Below are 19794 nucleotides of genomic sequence, written 5' to 3'. Positions count from 1 at the left end.
TCTAACTAATTACTGTCTATCTACAGTCCGGCACCCCTGCCAGCTTCCTACTCTATGTATGGGAATATAGAGCATATACAGGGTCTCCCATAATACAGAGACACATTTTAAATTACAAGAACGTGGGCACTCGCCCATCTTTAAAATGTATTGTATTTCAAAGTCTGACTTTGGGAGTTAATATCAAGCTGCGTACAAACTAGGCGACATGTGTACGCAGCGATGTGACCAGTAACCGCTGCCCATACACACTAGACGATCCGGTGACCGACCACCCGATATGTTGCATGGGGTTGCCAGACGCATCGTCAGGCTGGCCCTACATGCAGGCCAACTTGACGATGCGACTGGCGATACCATGGGAGCACAAACCGGACGACATTGAGCACACACACTAGACAATTTTGAACGATATGTCGTTACGATGCAGCAGAATCAGGCATATCATGTGTACACACCTTTAGTCTCCTTTCCGGGACATTGGCCCTCATTCAGAGCCGCTCGTTAGCGGCAGTACGCTCGTTCCGAGCGATGTTTGCACATCTGCGCATGCGTACGGTTTTTAGTACGCATGCGCGAACCAGTCAGTGCGGCCAAAAATCGTTGGTACGCAATATAGCGAGTGCCTGCTATTTTGAATGACAGAATGAGGCGTATGTGGGTGGTAACAGGGGAAGGTGCTTGAAAATGGGGAGTGGAGATCCGAACGCAGGCGTGCTTAAAGGTCAAAACGGGCGTTTTATGGGTGTGCATATTTAAAACAGCAGCGTCATTGTTCACGTCACTGGGTTATTTTATAGCCAGAACTGCTCGCAAATTTGTGGTAGCAAACACCAACCACAAGAATAGCGAGCAGTTCATACGCTGGTCGATGTACTCGATTAATCTAATAAATAGCGGACATGACGTAGGATGCGAGCGGCCAGGGGGCGTTTTTAACAAATAAACGAGCGTATGTTTTGCTCGCTCGTTCAGACTTAGAGGTGTGAACAGACTACAATGTGCGTACGGATCATTTGAATAGCCACCCCTTGTTTTTAAACGAACGACCGCAAATAGCGAACGGCTCTGAATGAGGGCCATTGATCTTTAATGTTATGGTGGAACGAAGAAGCTCTCACCCACTGGCTGACTAGTCCAGACACACACACACGCACCCACACACACACTGGACCTCATTCAGAGTCGGTCGTTGCGGCCGCACGGTCGTAAGGGAAAAGGGGCCGGATATGCAAATGATGCACTCGCAAGTTGCTTCCTTAAGATCGGATCGTTAGCTGGCCGACCAAGGGGAGGATGCGGCCGTAAGACAAAAAAATACGCCCCCATCTCGTACTCATTACACGTCATCTCCGGCCATATGAGGATTAATCGAGACCATCGGTAACCATCGGAACTGGTCGTAGAGCTTAAGGTTGACCATACCCTCTCTTAAGCACTACGATCAGGTCAGTGTACAAACCACCCATGTCACGTGTGCCATGACACTACTTTGCTAATTATGCACTCCTATAAAACGCCGTTCGCATAATTAGGCACGCCTGCGTTCGGATCTCCACTCCCCCGTTTTCAAGCACCTTCCCCTGTTACCACCCACAAACGCCTCATTCTGTCACTCAAATTACCGACCTGGCTGTGTTCAAGGAGAGAGAAATTTCTGATCGTAGCTGCTAGTTTGCGCACGCGCATTGCGAACTTTACGCATGCGCAGTTTAGCGAACATCGGTGGCGTACGACCGTGCGGCCACAATGACCGAATGAGGTCCCCTGTACCTTGGTTATGTACTGTATTACACATAGCACCTGATTCATTACGGATCGCTATTGCGATCAGAACTGCGATTACGCATGCAGGTATGCAGCGAAAATATGCTAATGACTACAATCGCAGTGCTAGTATAGAGACGCCCAAAGCCAGCATAGAAACGCCCACTACCGCCTTCGCACGTCCGTGATACCTTGCAATCCTGTGTATACATCTGTACTATCAGCCCCTCACGCACAATTACAGCAGGTCAGACCTTACTCAGAAATTGATAACCTCGTCGCACGCAGTGAGTACACAAGCTGTGTATGCCGTCGCAGTGGCTAATTTATGCACGCCAAAGTAACGGCGTTCAAATGGACAGGCACGCCTGCGTTTCTCCAACCACTCCCACGTCACCACCCCCCAAATGCAGACCTGACGTCACTCATTCTGCGATGGCTTAGTATCTGCGTAGGTGATCGCAGAGCGAACGCAATGCTGACTCACACGTGCACTGGGATGCATACACATTTGCAGTACACACCATCGACCAATCTGCGTACTCTGGGGGTCATTCAGACCCGCTCGCGAGCGACAGTACGCTCGCAAGCGGGTCGATGTTCCCCACTGCGCAGGCGCACGACGGAGGGAGCTCCGTCATGCGCATGCGCGAGACCCGGGGAGTGACGGGCTTTCCATCGCTCCGGGTCTCGCACCAAAGGGGGCGTGCTGTCGATGTTGATTGACAGCACGCCCCCTTTGGTGGGCGTGCCGGGGGCGTGCCTGCCAGACGGAGGCGTTCCCATGGGAACGCCTACCGTCTGAAGCCGGTCCCACTGACATCACTAGTGATGTCAGTGGGAGTGATTTTGGCTCTGATAGAGCCAAAATCACTCCAGGGCTTGTGGCAGGGAGACCCTACCGCAGGGTCTCCGTCGCAAGTCCGATGGTCGCGATGTCGCAAGTCCGATGGTCACCCACAGCTATGCGAGCGGCCAGGAGGCCGCTCCATTTTCATGGAGGAGGGCCCTGATTCAGAGCGAGCGCTCTGGTCAGAGCGTTCAGCTCTGAATCAGGCCCTCTGTTGCAATTGTGCTCAATGATAAATCGGGCCCATAGTCCTTGATGAATGTTCTTGGTCCAGTCCTAGATACTTGCATTTAAAATGTGTCCTATCATTATGGGACACCCTGTATATACTATGTACCAGTATGTACACTGGTTATGTATGTGTATACTAAGTATACACATACATATACATAGTATACACATACTGTGACACAGTTGGGATAGGGGTCCCCTTCCTGGGGTAGATGGGCTCCCTCTTCACACACACCGCAGGCGAAGAAACGGGACACAATTCTGGGGTTCTCGTACAAGCTGGTCGGAGCCAGTCTTTATTGTGCCAGGTACATAAATAAAAGAAAACATAAACAAAATCCTAACCCGTCTGGGTTCTAACTAGACAGTAAGTTCCCTCACTATCAGAACACTAAACAAAATCCCCGTCCACAGTACCTTCTGGTTTACAGCCAAGAGTGTCTCAGAGCAAGGTAACCTACGGCCTGCTCTCCCAGGTATGAGACACTCAGCTACCACTGAACACAGCTTAAATCAGCCAGTTCCAGGTGTAAGCCCTAATGAGCCTGCTACCAGGCGTCACTTCTATTTGGAGACAGAACCAGTTCCGCCTCCTCCGACCCATCTTAGCCCGGTGCCGCAGGGAGGCTCCATTTGCCTGCCGCCTGCTGAGATTTTGTTACCAGCGGGCACCTGGCTCCCTCCCCGCACCTGCAGCCGGAGGGTGGAGCTCACTCTTGAGATCCGGCCTCCGGCTCTGCTCCCCCCACGGGCACTGTGATGTCATGACGTCTCTCTCATAGTTCAGAGGACTCGGGGCAGCCAGGCGGACTGGAGGCACGCAGTCGTGGGACTTAAGACAAAACTACTGGGGGCATTACATAGGGGGCATTACTATTGTGGGCACTACTATAGGGGGCATTGCTACTGGGGGCATTACTACAAGGGGCACCATTCAGGGGACAAGCATAAGGGGCACCACTACTGGGGGAGTTGCATAAGCGGCACCACTATGGGGGCACTGAATAAGGGGCACTATCAATGTGGGCACTGCATAAGCGGCACTACCACTGCTGGGGGCACTGCATAAGGGGCACTGCATCAGGGGCACCACTACAATGGGCACTGCATTGCATATGGGGCACTACAACTCTTGGCACTGTGTATAAGGGGCAAAAATGTGGGCATTGTGTAAAAGGGGCACTACTGTGGGCATTGTGTACATGGGGCACAAATGTGGGCATTGTGTAAAAAGGGCACTGCTGTGTGTCATACACGAATAAGGGACACTACTATGTAGCGTAATGTGAATCAGGGGTGAATCAAGATTGTGATACTGAGTGGTGTAATTGGATTTGGGAATGCTATTGTGTGACCAAGCAGTTGTCCCCACGATCAGTAGCGCTGCAGCATTACTGGCCTATGCCCGCCTCCGGCTTCTGCGCATGTCTGATCTGAGGTTACGCATGTGCAAAGCTGCTGGGGAGGCGGTGAGGAGGCGGCGGAAGGATACGCGGCTTGGATCCCTCTTTGCATCCCCAGAATTCATTCCCATAGGAAGGAGCGGGGTTACGAGAACAAGAGCCGTCTGAAGATGCCGCTTGTTCTTGCGGACAAACTCCAAAAATGTAAAGTTTTGAGTCTGCTGAATATCAGGTGGTCCTATCGGACCCCTGATGATGAATGGCCCATTAACTATATATGCGGAGACTAGTGTTTCTGCATGGTTAGCGGGCCTTTATAGTTATGATGAATAGGCCCCTTAACGTGGATAAAGTTGACCTAGTGTTTGTCTCATGGACAACTTTACTTGTTGGCGTCAGGAGGAAAAACGAGGGGCACAGAATATTGGCATTATAATAAAAGGGGCACAGATGGACACCTTGGATGTGTCATGTGACCAAGAAGTGCACTGCAGTGTTTATAGATGGAGCTCAGGGTCTGATTCAGAGCCGGACGCTATTTGCGCTCGCTCGTCCAGAAAATAGGGGTGGCTATTTAAATTAACCGTTCGCTCTTTGCGGTCTGTTCACACCTCTAGGTCTGAACGAGCGAACCAAACATGCGGTTGTTTTTTGGAGAACTACGTCCCCTGGCCGCTCGCATCCTACTATATGTCCGCTATTTATTAGATTAATCGAGTACATCGACCAGCGTATGAACTGCTCGCTATTCTTGTGGTTGGTTTTTCCTACCGCAGTCTTGCGAGCAGTTCTGACTATAAAATAACCGAGTGACGTGGTCAATGACGCTGCTGTATTAATTATGCACACCCATAAAACGCCCGTTTTGACCTTTAAGCACGCCTGCGTTCGGATCTCCACTCCCCGTTTTCAAGCACCTTCCCCTGTTACCACCCACATACGCCTCATTCTGTCACTCAAAATAGCAGTCATTCGCTATTTAGCGAACAAACGATTTTCAGCCGCACTGACTGGTTCGTGCATGCGTATTATGATCCGTACGCACGCGCAGTTGTGCAAACATCGCTCGGAACGAACGAGCGGCCGCTTACGAGCGGCTCTGAATCAGGCCCTCAGTCAGCAGCAGCAAGAGAAGACACAGTGACGCAGGTAGGAGAATCAATAGACACTGAAGCTTAGTGTAGTGAGGAGAGAGTTACAGTGAGTAGGGGGTGAAACAGGCTCCCAGCACGCAGATCCCAGCTCCATGTGTGCCTCCAGTGCCATTGACCTCACCGCACGTGACTGAGGCAAAGGTGTTTTCAGGGCGGTGCAGGGATGATTTGCATTCCCGGAAACGGGGGAGAGTAGCCCCTGTTTTCCGGGAGTGGCAAGGCCTGCTCTGCACCCATGGACGCATACAGTACTTCCTGGCCTCGTAGGCTGACAGGACCCGGCTAGGCTACTGTAAGCTTTAGCTACTGCAGCCTGACCGAAGGGGCAATCATCGGTCACGATGGTGATCCCAGCCTGCAATCTCGGTCGCAGTGCTGGGATCACAGATGCAGCAAAGAGATGTCAGACACCTCCTGATACATTTGCATTTTTTTGCAGGACGCAATTGCAATGCTCTCTGTATGCAGCTTCGCAATTCCGTCCTCTGCTGAATCGGGTCCTCAGTCCTTGCACATTTGGACGCACGGATGCACACAAGGGAAAGGTTTATAGCGACAATAGCATAAAGTCACAGGTGCGTGTCCGGCATTAGACGCAGTCACGGACACCGCTACGCATGACTCAGGGTGAGGACCTTACTCTTTAAGGGGTCTATTTACTAAGCAGTATTAGGAGACAGAGTGAAAAGTGTAAGGTGCCAGCCAATCAGCTTCTAACTGTCATTTTTCAAACACAGCCTGTGAGATGACAGTTGGGAGCTGATTGGCTGGCACCTTATCACAGACATCACTTTTCACTCTGTCCTAACACTGCTTAGTAACTAGACCCCTAAGATCCATATAACATTGTAAAGTATCCTCTGTGTCTTCCTCAGTCTCTCACAGCAGCCAGAGCCATGAGAATAGCAGTGATCGGGCAGAGTATCTTCGGGAAAGAGGTCTACAAGGAACTTATAAAGGAAGGACACCAAGTGGTGGGAGTATTCACCATCCCAGATAAAGACGGCAAAGCGGATCCATTAGGTATGAAGGTTGTTTTCAAATAAAATAATAATAGTTTTATTTTATTTTGCAAGTACATCTATACAGCATAAGCATGGGAATACATATACAAATAGAATAATCAGCAACTCCGTATTCACTTCAAATTGTTACAATACAAATATGACAATATTATCATGTCAATTAATACAATCCTTATATAAATATTTACGAAAAGTCTTACTTCATTACAGTGACATTTGTATTGTAGATTTAATATGTGCCTTTATGCTTTTAGGCAGGGATGGGGAACCTCAGGCCCAGGGGCTGTATAAGGCCCGTGGAATAATTTGGTCTGGCCCTCAGAGCTTTTTTCTGCTAGCCTCAACTGGCCAGCAGGGTGCATAGAATGGCAGGATGCCTAGAATGGTACCCTGCAGCCAGAATCTATGCAGCAGTGCCACCTGGAGCGTCCTTAGGACGCTTCATATGGTCACATCGCTGCCCTTACAGCTCCAGGCACTGCTGCAATCACCGGCGATTGTGGCCCCGCCCTGTGTGACATCACAAGGAGGGGGCATGGCCTGAACAAGGCCCACGAATAATGTTATATATATATATCAGAATGACCCTCGGCAGAAAAAAGGTTCCCCACCCCTGCTTTTAGGTTTTAAAAGTTATTCTAAAAAGCAGGACCCCTAGTGGTGAATATAGGTAGTAGCAGTAGCAGGCACTCATTTTGGAAAAGCGCACCGACAGTATGGTGGATTATCCATTGGTACGATGATAAACAGCAGTGACACCGCATGTCCAACATGTGTTTGTTACTGAGCGTTTTCGGCTTGGGGGGAGGGGACTGAATAGAGTACACTGGATTGTCTTCCATAATGGCCCATATATTAATGATCGCATATAAGATGCGATCATAGTGCTGGAATGTATCATCCGGCACATGCCATGACAGGGGCTCTGATAGGAGCCCGTCCCTGTGATGTGCCCAGAGTGCTGCCAGGGCTACTGCCAGGGGCGTCTTTATAAAGTGTGCAAGGTGTGCGGTGCATACGGGCCCCTGGGTCCATCGGGGCCCACACCGCACTCCCTGCACCCATAGCAAATTATACTTCCCTTTCCACAGATTCCGGTGTGCTGCTCTGGCGGTGGCCATTTTCCCGGTGACTCGCCCATACGCAGAAAAGATGTCCCCGGGAAAAAGTTGTGGGCGCCATTTTCCTGGAGACCCTTGCAATAGATTCTGGATGGATGCCTGCAGCATCCATCCATCCATTCATGCAGGGAAAGGGCTGGGGGCAGCCCAGCTACTGAAGTGCTGGGCTTGCCCCAGCCTGGCATTAAATGTCATACGGGCATGTAGGGGGCGTGTCCTATGGTAATTAGGCCATGCCCACTTTTCATCCACATGCAGGGTGAGAGGGCATCAGAGTCCCTCTGAGCACAGAGCGCTGCAACACCTGGAGCCGGCCCTGTTACTGCACAGTCCCGCTGACTGCACATGTACGGCCGCCATTGCTGGGGAGGGTACCTCTGGAACCCTCTCCCGGCTAATTATGCAAAGTGTAGCCCATAGGCTACAGCGGCTAACGCCATCTTCAGAAACCTGTGGGGGATGCGACTGCCGACGGGAATTGAGGGATAGCAGCAGGGGTTGGAGATATTTGCTGCGGTCCCTCCTTCGTACATGGGGGTGAGACTAAATATTTGCGGTCCCCAGCAGTGCACCCCCACATATATTTAATAATAAATGAGCCTCATGGGCTTACTGACAGTAAATGCGGATAAATGGAGCGTGAATTACAGTCATGAATATTTGGACTTTGAGCTTTACTTGGTTTAAATGCACAAAGAGCAAACAAAAGTCCACATACATTTACATTAGATTGGTTACATACAGTTCAGAGAGTATAAAGATTGCAGGATGGTGGGTAATACAGATATGTTACTCTGAGCCCTAAGGCTGCGATATGGGTTCTGTTATCAGATAGTAATATAGTAAGTAACTCTCTTTATTGCTTTTGATTTCTTCCAATGAGTTATATTATTATTATTATTAATAATAATAATAATGATGATGTAACAATTAGTAAACTGTGGAATTAAACATATATATTCTCCTATGTTATATGATTGCACATAGAAAATAGGATGACAATGATCCATATTCTGGTACCCATCCCAATAGGTAACAATCCATAATCTATTTGCAGCTTTTATTAGGTTTTAGGACACTCTGGGGGAGATGTATCAATCCTTAGAGAGAGCTAGTACTGCATTGCTGCTCTAGTGTAGCGCCCCCTGCAGGAAGCATCTGTGAATAACAGCTGTCTCTCAGAAGATGCTAAATGCCTTTTCCCCTTTCCATGTGCAGGAGCAGAAGCGGAAAAAGATGGAGTGCCGGTCTTTAAGTTCCCTCGCTGGAGGGTGAAGGGTCAGGCGCTCCCAGAGGTGGTGGAGAAGTACAAGTCGCTGGAGGCTGAGCTGAACGTGCTGCCCTTCTGCTCCCAGTTTATCCCCATGGAAGTCATCGATGCCCCTAAGCACGGTTCTATTATCTATCACCCGTCTATATTGCCAAGACATCGGGGGGCCTCAGCAATTAATTGGTAATTGAGGAGAGTGCGGAAATGTATTGGGTGTTCCTGGGCGGGGACCGGGAGGTGACTAGTCAGACGCACGGAGATGGTCTGTCTGATGCACACATTACAGGAGTGTCACGGGCCTGTCGCTGAACTGGTTGTGAACTCAGATGCTTAATTGCTCACATTAAGATGCAGGGCCCAGGGGGCGACACCATCGCTGCCCAGTAGAACCCGTATTTGGCAGGTTGGGTGTCTGGAAAAGCACCCTGTAGCCTAGAAAACTTATGATGTCACAGGTTTAGGGCGGCCTGGGCGGGGCTTGCAAACGGCCCCGCACCTGCTCACTTTCCAGACTTTGGAACTTAACAAATAAATAAGTAGGTGCCTGACATCACAAACTGGCAAATGCACTTTTGCGGGCCTTTATTCAATAAGCTTTATTTAAATATGACAGTAGATGGCCGCGCCCACTTCAGTGCATAAAGGGGGAGATATATCCAGCCTTGGAGACAGATAAAGTGGAGAGAGATAAAAGTACCAACCCATCAGCTCCTAACTGTAATTTTTCAAACACAGCTTGTAAAATGACAGGAGCTGGTGGGTTGGTACTTTACCTCTCTCCAAGGTTTGATACATCTAGCACTCAGTGCCTAACCTGCCCTACAGTACCAGCAGTAAAAAAATTATCAAAATCTTTCCTTCATAGGACACTGATACAGGGGGACAAGACGGGGGGCTTCACCATATTCTGGGCAGATGACGGGCTGGACACGGGAGACATTCTGCTGCAGAAGGAGTGCGACGTTCTTGCTGATGACACGGTGAACTCCATATACAACAGGTTCCTCTTTCCGGAGGGAGTGAAAGGCATGGTCAGTACACAACCCCACCAACTTATGGTAACAATATGGGAGGAGGGTAAAAGCCGGAACCATACTAAATATTTAGGGCCTGATTCAGACCCACTCGCGAGCGGCTGTCCGCTCGCAAGTTGGTCGATGGTCTACACTGCGCATGCGCACGACGGAGGGAGCTCCGTCGTGCGCATGCGCGAGACACGCTGAGCGAAGGACTTTCCTTTGCTCGGAGTGTCTCATCAAAGGGGGCGTGCTGTCGATGTTGACTGACAGCACGCCCCCTTTGGTGGGCGTGCCGGGGGTGTGCTTGCCAGACGGAGGCGTTCCCATGGCAGAATGTAAACAATTATTAACAATTAAGTTCCCCTAAAGATCAAGAACAATTCTGACATATTTATAATAACCTGGGGGGCACTGGGGTCCGGCAGCAGAAGATCCCTGCCCTCCACCCGCCTGTTATTTTTTTTATGCTCTGGGGGAGGGAGCAGTGAGGGAAGGGGCGGGGGGGGCATGAGATGGCGCTGGGTGCAGAGACACCTAGCACCGGCTCTGTTCAGATGCCCTTAGCGAGCTTGGTAAATTCGTCAAGAAAGCAGCTCCCATAGGTTTGTATGGGGGTTGCTTTTGCAGACTAAAACGGGGGAATCGCAGCTCATATCTCCGATATCAGCTGCCATCCCCTGTAGACACATTCGGGGGATACTTATTATATCCCCAAAACACTGAAAACTGGTGTTTTTGGGGAATATCCCGCAACTGATAATTGATAAATAAGCCCCATGTGTGTGAAGCTGATATAGGGTAACGGCAGCCGACAGCATCACAGTAATGGGCCGGGAGTTTGGCGCAGAGGGCAGTTCAGTGCTCATGGGGGGGGGGGGGGGCACGTAATGGGAGGAACCAGTCACTATGTAAGCCAATTCCACTCTGACACTACTGTACAATCAGAGCACTTGGATCTGTCAGGGAGATATTGCTGACAGCACTCAGAGGCTTTCCCCTAGGGGCAGAGCCGTGCCTAGACATTTTGGTGCCCTGTGCCAGAAAGTGCATTGGCGCCCCCCCCCCCCCCCCACTCTCCACCTCGGCCAAAAAAAGGGACATGGTCTCACATGGATGGGACACAATAGTAATCCCAATTTAAATTACACTACACAGTATTGTCCCTTAATCACGTTACGCCACACAGTAGTACTAATTATATATTATTCCACATAGTAATGCCCCTTACACATTATGCCACCCAGTAATCCCCTTTTACATTATTTCACACAGTAATGCCCCATACACATTATGCCACCCGGTAATTTCCCTAACACATTATGCCACACAGTAATGCCCCTTGCAGACATAAGGAGCAGGTTGGAAAAGTTGCATGGTATCGGGGTATTACACTTGCATTGGGGGCAGTTACAGGGTGTAGCGGGGCAGTTATAGGATGCGTAAGTGCAGATGCAGATGGGTGCACTTATTGCATGCAGGGTTACAGTTGTATGGGGTGCAGGGGTGTCACATGCATGGGTGATAGTTACACGATGTAGGGTCGGAGTTACAGGATGCTCTTATAGGGTGCAGGAGCGTAACTTGCATGAGGGCGATTACAGGTGCAGGGGTGTCACTTGCATGGGTGATAGTTACACAGTGCAGGGTGGGAGTTACAGGGTGCAGGGGTGTCACTTGCATGAGGGCGATTACAGGTGCAGGGGTGTCACTTGCATGGGTGATAGTTACACAGTGCAGGGTGGGAGTTACAGGGTGCAGAGGTGTAACTTGCATGAGGACTATTACAGGGTGCAGAGGTGGCAGTTACAGGGGTGCAGTAACAGTGTGCAATGGTGATAGTTGCAGGCTGGGCAGTTGCAGGTTGTGGGGGTTTCAGCTGCAGGGGGAACAGTTACACTGTACCAGGGGTGGAAGGTCCATGAGTGGCACACACAGGGTCCAGGGGTTGTAGTTACAGGGTGCAGGGGTGAAAGGAATAGTGGGAGGCATCTGTGTGCAACCATTTATTACTAGATGTCAGCACCCTCTCCCCAGCCATGTACCCTCTTTCTCTGCTCCACCATTGAACTTTAGTGGCCAGGGGAGAGAGGGTTACTTACTGCTGCCGGGACTCTGCAGCTGCCGTTGGAGGGAGGAAACGGCCACGCGGTTCAGCAGGAGCCAGGAGGAGAGCGGAGCTACAGATGATGCACCTCCTATGTGGTGACTGGAGGAGCTTTGTCTCCTGAGCGCTCCTCCACGCTGCGGGCTGTTGACAGGCGCTGGGCTGGCAGGCTGCCAGTGCTTGTCATAATAGCCGGCAAATGACATGTGACTCGGGGGCGGGGCTACGTACACCCTTCGGCCCCACGCATTGCGCTCGCAAGCGGGTCGATGGTGGCCCAGTGCGCACGCGGGGCATGCACACTGCACGTGCACGAGCCCCGGAGCGAGCGCAAAAAAGCGCTCGCTCTGGGACTCACTACAAAAGGGGCGGGTGTCGATGTTGATTGACAACTCGCCCCTTTTTGTAGGCGTGGCCGGGGGTGGCTTCACAAACAGAGGCGTTCCCAAGCGAACGCCTGCCGTTTGTGGGCGGCCCCACTGACATCACCAGTGATGTCAGTGAGAGAGCTTCCGGCTCTATTTGAGCCAGAAGCTCTCTGTTGCTTGCGGCCACGAGACCCTACCACAAGGGTCTCGTCGCAAGCCCGATGGTCGCGATGGTCTTGACCATCGCGACCATCATCATGGCCGCTCGCTATAGCTGTGGGTGGTCACCCACAGCTAGCGAGCAGCCAGGAGGCCGCTCCTAAAAAAAACAGCGCCCGCCCTGATTCAGAGCGAGTGCTCGCTTTTTGCGAGCGCCTCTGAATCAGGCCCACAGTCCGGCCGACCAGTGCTCTGCAGTGAGAAAGTTGAGCCACCGGGCGGCGGGCACTCCGCTAGAAAAACATACTAGCGGGCGTCAAGCAAATAGATATTGCCGATGAGTCCGGTTCCGCCCCCAGAGCAGCTGCGCTCTGTGCGACCGCACCGGCCGTACCACCCTAGCTACAGCCCTGCCTAGGAGTAACAAGCATACACCAGTACGGAACCCTAGACATTTGTTACTGAACTACGCCATTCATCTCGTGCTTTCAGCAAACAACCTAATGAAAATATTCCCACTTGTTTCTGACGTCATCAAGCTGATATATTGCTGAGTAACGCTCGAGATAAGTGGGTGAATGGTGCCCTGTATTTATGATCCCTTTATTACTGCTGTAAATATATCCTTGCACATAGCATGATGTTTATGACCTAATTATGTTTAGGAGAGCAGGCAGAGAAATCAATAAATCCAGGCGTCTGATTGGTCTAGAGCTATCCACACCACCTCGTGTTGGGCAACGGTCTCTGGTATTGTGGAGCGGTAATTGCTTTGAGAGTGTTCAATGAACAATCAGACGTTATACAAGTTGCCCATAGCAACCAATCAGCTTTGAGATAGCATGTATTAAGTACATTCTATAAAATAAAAGGTAAAAGCTGATTGGTTGCTACGGGCAACTTCTCCACTGATCCACTACTCCACTGCATAATTCTGGCTCCTGATGCACCCATGATAAACAGGGCGGGGGCATGAGTCCCTGAAATTGGAAAAGTTTCACCTTATTTGGTTGGGACATGAAATGCAAGATGGGGAGGATTTTATAGCTACTGCAGGTCACGTGGGTACTCAGGGGTACAGAGAGAAGAGGGATTGGGGGTACTAATCACACGGGCCCGTGCCTACCACTGGGATGGAGCCACAGGATTGGGCTTGGCAAACCATGCCCCATAAGTATAGAGATGATCGGTTTGGCTCAGATCTTCCCACAAAGTTCAGATTTCAGAACAAGGCAACCCGTTTTCTTTCACGGACATCTGTGCCGTGACGTTTTGCCTTGGGGGGGAGGGGGTTCCGAGACAAAACCGATCCGCTCTCTGTTTATGTATATCTCATGGCAGCCCTAGTAGAAATGGGTTAGGTACGAGATCCCGACGGGCAGGATGCCTTTGGTCAGAATCAGAAGCGGATCTGCTGTGAAACTATTGAAGATTAAGCTTCAGGGCCCCTAACTCCAGAGGGGCCCTGTAGCTAATTTTTCTTTAATGAGTGAATGTTTCAACAAAATCAATGTAGTTTTTTAACTGTGTGTTATTAAAATAAGGTTATGTTAATGATAGAATCATAAGCCAATGAGCTGAATCACTTAATAATGACCTTAGAATATGCTCTACATTAGTGCATGTATGGGGGGGTTTCTGAGTACCCAGGAACCCCCCCCCCCAGAGGACGGCTCTGAGCCAGCCGAGCTCAGAATAGAGAGCTGCTGTCAGTGTCACTGCTGAGTGCAGTACTGCCAGCTGCCACCAGATGCTCCCATTTCCATTTTGCTATCCCATCTGCCAGAAGTTGGCCCTGCAGTGCTGACCACAAACTGAAAGCTGAGCTGGAAGCTGAGCTGATTGAGGGATAGCGTGCAGCTCAGAGGCGGGAACACGCAGCGTGGGGGAGAGACCTGACTCAGGATCAGGTGTCCTATACACGGAGTCCACGATACTTAACACATTGTACTCTATTGAATGAGACAGTTCAGAGAAATGGATTTTACCCAACATTGCATTATTCTATTATGTATAAAGTGGCAGCATGGCCCTGCAGCACTGTATTGTGGGGGGATAAAACATACATAACGTATGATACAAGACACGGGGCACATTACCCATTCCAAATGAGACACATTTTGCGCTTATGGCCACTTGTCATGGTTGGAGTCTGAGAATTACCTGACTCAGGTGTTGAAGTGGATTCAGCGGAGACCGGCTTGATTGGAACCATGGTTGAGGTAAATAGCTCTATTTGTAAAGGAATTGTATAGCAGTGAGAACTGCCTTTGGTGATAAATGACAGGAACAGGAAACTTGTAACGTTGGAGTGGAACCAGTAGAAGCCTTGGAGGAACTGGACCGGGACCGGCAGGAAGACTTGCTGAACTGGACAGGATATCAGTAAGTGACTTGGAGGAACCGGACTGGAAGATTAGCTGAATAGACTGAAGGAAAGAGTCTTCCAATAATCGCTGAACCTGGAAAAGAAACTGTAGACTTGAAACTTAAGTGAACTGGTACTGGATCTCCGGACAGGAGTAACGAGGTTTGAACTTGAAGGATTTGGAATGAACTTGTAACTTGGAACTGACTCCGTACTGGAGTAGCGTGGAATGAATGTGTAACTTAGAAGCAAAGGTTTCACACTAGGAACTCAGGAACACAGGTCATGCTGCAGCAGGACCTCTGGATATGCCAGGTATTGCTGTTAGCAGGATTTCTGGATATACCAGGTATTGCTGTAAGCAGGATTTCTGAATATACCAGGTATTGCTGTAAGCAGGATTTCTGGATATACCAGGTATTGCAGTTAGCAGGATTTCTGAATGACCTGGTCTAGGAACCAGCAGGAGCAAGAGCCTGGGGTACCCTTGTACTCAGAAGTAGCACAAACTATACACCAGTGGCATCCTTGCCTTTAGTTGCACCTGGTGCGGGTGGATAAGAATGAGCGCGGCGCAGCAGCGCACGCCGGAGAAAGGGGGCGGGACCTCGGGACAAGTGGGCATGGCCTCGCATGTGGGGGCGGGGCCACGCACCCGAACCCCGGTTTTAGTATCTTCGGGTGGTCCAGGAGGTGCGGGCTGCCCCTGGGGACCAGTGTGCTTGTAGTGCTGGCTCCCTCACTGTGACAGGAGCCGAGTGCTGCACGTAATTCTACAGTGCAGCACCCGGCTCCTGTCACCAGAGGGGGAGTCTACATCTTGGTGTCACCCCTCGGCGGGTGACACCCGGGTTCGGCCTGCACCCCCTGCACCCCGCTTGTGACGTTACTGCTATACACCACGGGAAGTAACGAGATGTTCAGGCACTGAGTGCTATCAGCGGTGGATCTTTATACTCTGGGTCTAGCAGGAATTGGTGGATACGGTCAGGTGGTCTGGCAGTAGCATTCAGAGTAGTGAAGGGCAAACATATCTGCAGCACTGAGAGTCAGAACTACACCTGCAATACCAATCAAGCCTAGCAGTGTTCACAAGCAGAGGAGAGCCCAGGTGAATAATCAATGTGGAAAGGAGCTCAGTCCAAATGCAATCACAGAAGTGTTACAGCCAGTATGATTTAGAGCAGATCTTCCAGGTGAATTGCACACACAGTGAATTGATCAACATCGACAGCCGCCCCTTTGGTAACGAGCTCCGAAGTGACAGAGTTTCTCTGTCGCTCCGGGGCTTGCGCACACGCAGTGCGGCCGCTGCGCGTGCACAGGCCAAACCATCGAGTCGGTTACGAGCGCATCGGCGCTCGCAACCGACTCTGAATGAGGTCCTAAGTCTCAAGGCAAAGGCGAAAAACTAGCCAGGGTTGTGACACCACTTGCACAGTAGGGTTTGGATGGGGAATATAAGCACATCCGCGTATACACATACAATATGGCCCATGGTGACCACAAGACGCATATGCGCCTGTTTGAAGGGGGACCTTTTGCGGGTGCTGGACACCTGGTGCAAAATGCAAACTGATGATTATCATAATCGGATTCCGCTTCTGATTGGCTGAAAGCGTCTGAAACCCTTCCCTTATGCTAATACTGTAGTGATGTGGCCACAATTATGGCATTGTAACGCAGGGGGCGGGGCCACAATGACACGATTCAGCACCAATCGCCTCATTTAAGCTGCCCAGACTTGCCCATTTCATTGGGGGAAGCAGGCGGCCACGGGGGGCATTTTCTGTCCCTTTTTTTTTTGAATCCAGCACTTTATAGAATATTCCCCCAAAGTGCTTTATGCTGCCGCATGGCCGAAGATCTTGAACATAAATCAGTTTGATCTGTTAAACATCCTCGACAATCTGCGTAACAAAAAGAGACTCAGAAGCTGAAAATCCACTTTTATTTGTAGGTTAAGTACATATTAAGTTTGGCTCATTCATGACATGGCTCAATATTGAATTTGAGTCAGTTCACGGTCACATGAATAGGATTAGGAACTGTGTAGGTGACACTGTTATTCTTACATAACCTTTGGAGCTGGCACTCTCTATGCTCTGATTGTGTAAAGGGATCATGGAGGAGGGGTGCTGAGGGTGATCTTATTGGGGTGCTATATATAAGCCAGGTACCTGCCACCTATATCTGGTGACTAAGGGGTCTATTTACTAAGCAGTGTTAGAAATGAAAAGTGATAAGACTGTGATAAGGTGCCAGCCAATCAGCTCCCAACTGTCATCTCACAGGCTGTTTGAAAAATGACAGTTGGGAGCTGATTGGCTGGCACCTTATCACTTTTCACTCTGTCTCCTAACACTGCTTAGTAACTAGACCTCTTAGGCTCTGATTCAGCTGCTGCGATCCTGTACGCAGCGGGTCTGCAAGAATATGCTAATGGCTCAGCCGACCGTCTTGTCCGCTGAGACGCCCACCTCCGGCGCCTTGCCTCTGCCGCTTATGTACAAAAGCGGAAACATCGGCCACACATCGGTCGCACATGGAACCTCTGAGTAAGCCTATGCTGTCTCAGAATGAGACAATTTTGTGCTACTGTGCATCGTCGAAAATCCCTAAAACTTGTAAGAACCATGTGTTGCACAGAGTGTACGCACGCCGGCGCGGTTGCGATTGATACGCAGGGTGTCAGACATGGACTGGAAACAGTGGGGGGTGCGGGCCACACCCGGGTGTCACCCGCCGAGGGGTGACACCAAAGTTCTGACTCCTCCTCAGTGACAGGAGCCGGGTGCTGCACTGTAGCATTACGTGAGGGAGTGAGGGAGCCGGGCCAGCACTGCACACAGACTGGTACCCGGGGGCAGTCCGCACCTCCGAGACAACCAGAGTGACTAAAACGGGAGTTCGGTCCACGAGGCCACGCCTCCTAGTTGTGAGACCACGCCCTGCCCAGAGGCCATGCCCCTTTTTGGGCTCCCCACACCGGGTGTCATCCCCGGGAGGGTCCCCTCTGCTAGTCAAAGCCCCATGTTTATATGTGAATTTTTCACACTGGGCCGTATAAAATGTTTTTATGGGGCCCAAAAAATCCTCTCATTGGTAACATTCCAGATACTACCAGCAGCCCGCCACAGTATGGTCAGACTCCACAGCTATAATCTATAGACAGAACGTGAGCCGAGGACCACATAGAGCCGCCGTACTTTCATACTGAGCACAACCGGGGGACACAGAGGCGATGGGGTTATTATAATAATGTTTTCTCTTCTAGGTGGAAGCCGTGAGACTCATTGCACAAGGCACAGCCCCAAGGATCACTCAGCCAACAGAGGGCGCCACTTATGACCCAATACAGAAGAAAGAGATTGCAAAGGTGAGTCTGTGGGTTACCCTACAATATTAGACATCATTATCTTTTCTGGACCTCACCCAATCACCTGCCTCTCATTAGAGAAGCATATATTCAGCATACAACTGTCATGGAGAAAATGTAATTATTAATGCAACTGTAAATTGTGTATACTGCCGGTAAAAAAATTATATATATATATATAATAATGATTTTTACCCCTTAGGCTGGTGTCACATGAGCTGTTTTCACTCAGCAGGAAAAAAAAGCTGTATAATATTTCACAGCATTTTCATGTTGGGAAGAAAAATACTTTGCATAATATCCGAGCAGCTTTTCATCATATATATGCTATATGATATAATTGCTTACGTGAGAGGTGTAAATGAAACAAAATAGTCTTCTAATGGGGCATACACACTAGACCAGCGGTGGGGAACCATTTTTCTGCCGAGGGCCATTTTGATATATATAACATTATTCACGTGCCTGGTGCAGGCCACACCCCCTCCGTGTGATGTCACACAGGGGCGGGCCACAATCGTCGGTGATTACAGCAATGCCCGGAGCATCCTGAGGATGCTCTGGGAGCTGCAAGGGCAGAGATGTGACCGTCTGAAGCCTCCTAAGGACACTCCAGGTGGCACTGCTGAATAGATTGTGGCTGCAGGGTGTTATTCTAGGCACCCTGCTATCCAGATGAGGACAGCAGAAAAAAGCTCAGAGGGCCAGACCAAATGATTCCGGGAGTCTTATACGGCCCCCCGGACCTGAGATTCCCCATCCCTGCACTAGACGATAAAACTGAATGATATGAACAATAACGACATCGTTCATATCGTCCAGTGTGCATGCTCTGAACGACCAATGATGCGTGCTCCTGCAGGTCGTTAACTATATTCCCAGTCGGCTGTACATGCAGCTCAATCTGGGGATATCGTTAGCGATGCCATGTTGCCGAATGGCCCCGCAGCCCCCCCCCTACCACGCCATCATTTGTCGTTAGTTGATGTCAGCACCCCCGCCGTGCCCGCCTCGACGATGTCGTCGCATACACATCGTCTAGTGTGTATGCGGCTTAAACAATTATTGCTTCAGCTGTTTTCCTGCTGGTCCTCAACGCTGCATATACATTTTTAAATGAGTATGAAATGCTGTATACTTCATTCATATTATTATGTCTTTCTTTAACCCCCAATTTCCCAGTACTAGCAATTTTCACATTTCTTCCTGCGCTCTTGTTTTACTCCTCATAAAAATGATAGAAAACTTCAGTTGTTTTCTTCATAATGTTTCTTTTTATTGACCTTCCTGTTACTTCCGATTCTTACTATTAAAATTGCTCTGAAGTTTTTTCTCTTTGGTTATTTTGAATCTGCAGATCAATTGGGACCAGTCCGCAGAAGAAATCCATAACTTTGTAAGAGGGAACGATAAGGTGCCAGGAGCCTGGACAGAGGTCAACGGAACAGTGAGTGCTCAGCTCCGTCCAGATGTAACCAGTAACTAGTGCATGCACCTTGTCATGTTACGGGTCAGGAGTTTTTCTGTACTATTGACTCGGTTGTGCCTATCGTTGCATCTTCATCGCATAAATAAA

At 49.9% G+C, this 19794-nt stretch overlaps 1 protein-coding gene across 2 annotated transcripts in view; it reads left to right on the top strand.

The window, feature by feature from the left end:
* Window positions 1-19794, top strand: part of ALDH1L1 (aldehyde dehydrogenase 1 family member L1) — an 84835-nt gene that overhangs the window by 32378 nt on the left and 32663 nt on the right. For both annotated transcript variants that reach the window (XM_088450225.1, XM_088450224.1), the window contains exons 2-6: window positions 6281-6428; window positions 8770-9004; window positions 9687-9852; window positions 18117-18218; window positions 19576-19665. In XM_088450225.1, coding sequence (XP_088306351.1) covers window positions 6302-6428; window positions 8770-9004; window positions 9687-9852; window positions 18117-18218; window positions 19576-19665 — 720 coding nt within the window. In that variant the 5' untranslated portion in view covers window positions 6281-6301. The remainder of the gene's footprint in view (window positions 1-6280; window positions 6429-8769; window positions 9005-9686; window positions 9853-18116; window positions 18219-19575; window positions 19666-19794) is intronic.

The sequence above is a fragment of the Taudactylus pleione genome, unplaced genomic scaffold (genome assembly GCF_031769625.1).
Source record: "Taudactylus pleione unplaced genomic scaffold, aTauple2 ptg000512l, whole genome shotgun sequence".
Classification (NCBI taxonomy): Eukaryota; Metazoa; Chordata; class Amphibia; order Anura; family Myobatrachidae; genus Taudactylus; species Taudactylus pleione.
Note: the sequence above shows the minus strand (reverse complement) of the source record. Positions and strands in the feature narration are given on the sequence as shown.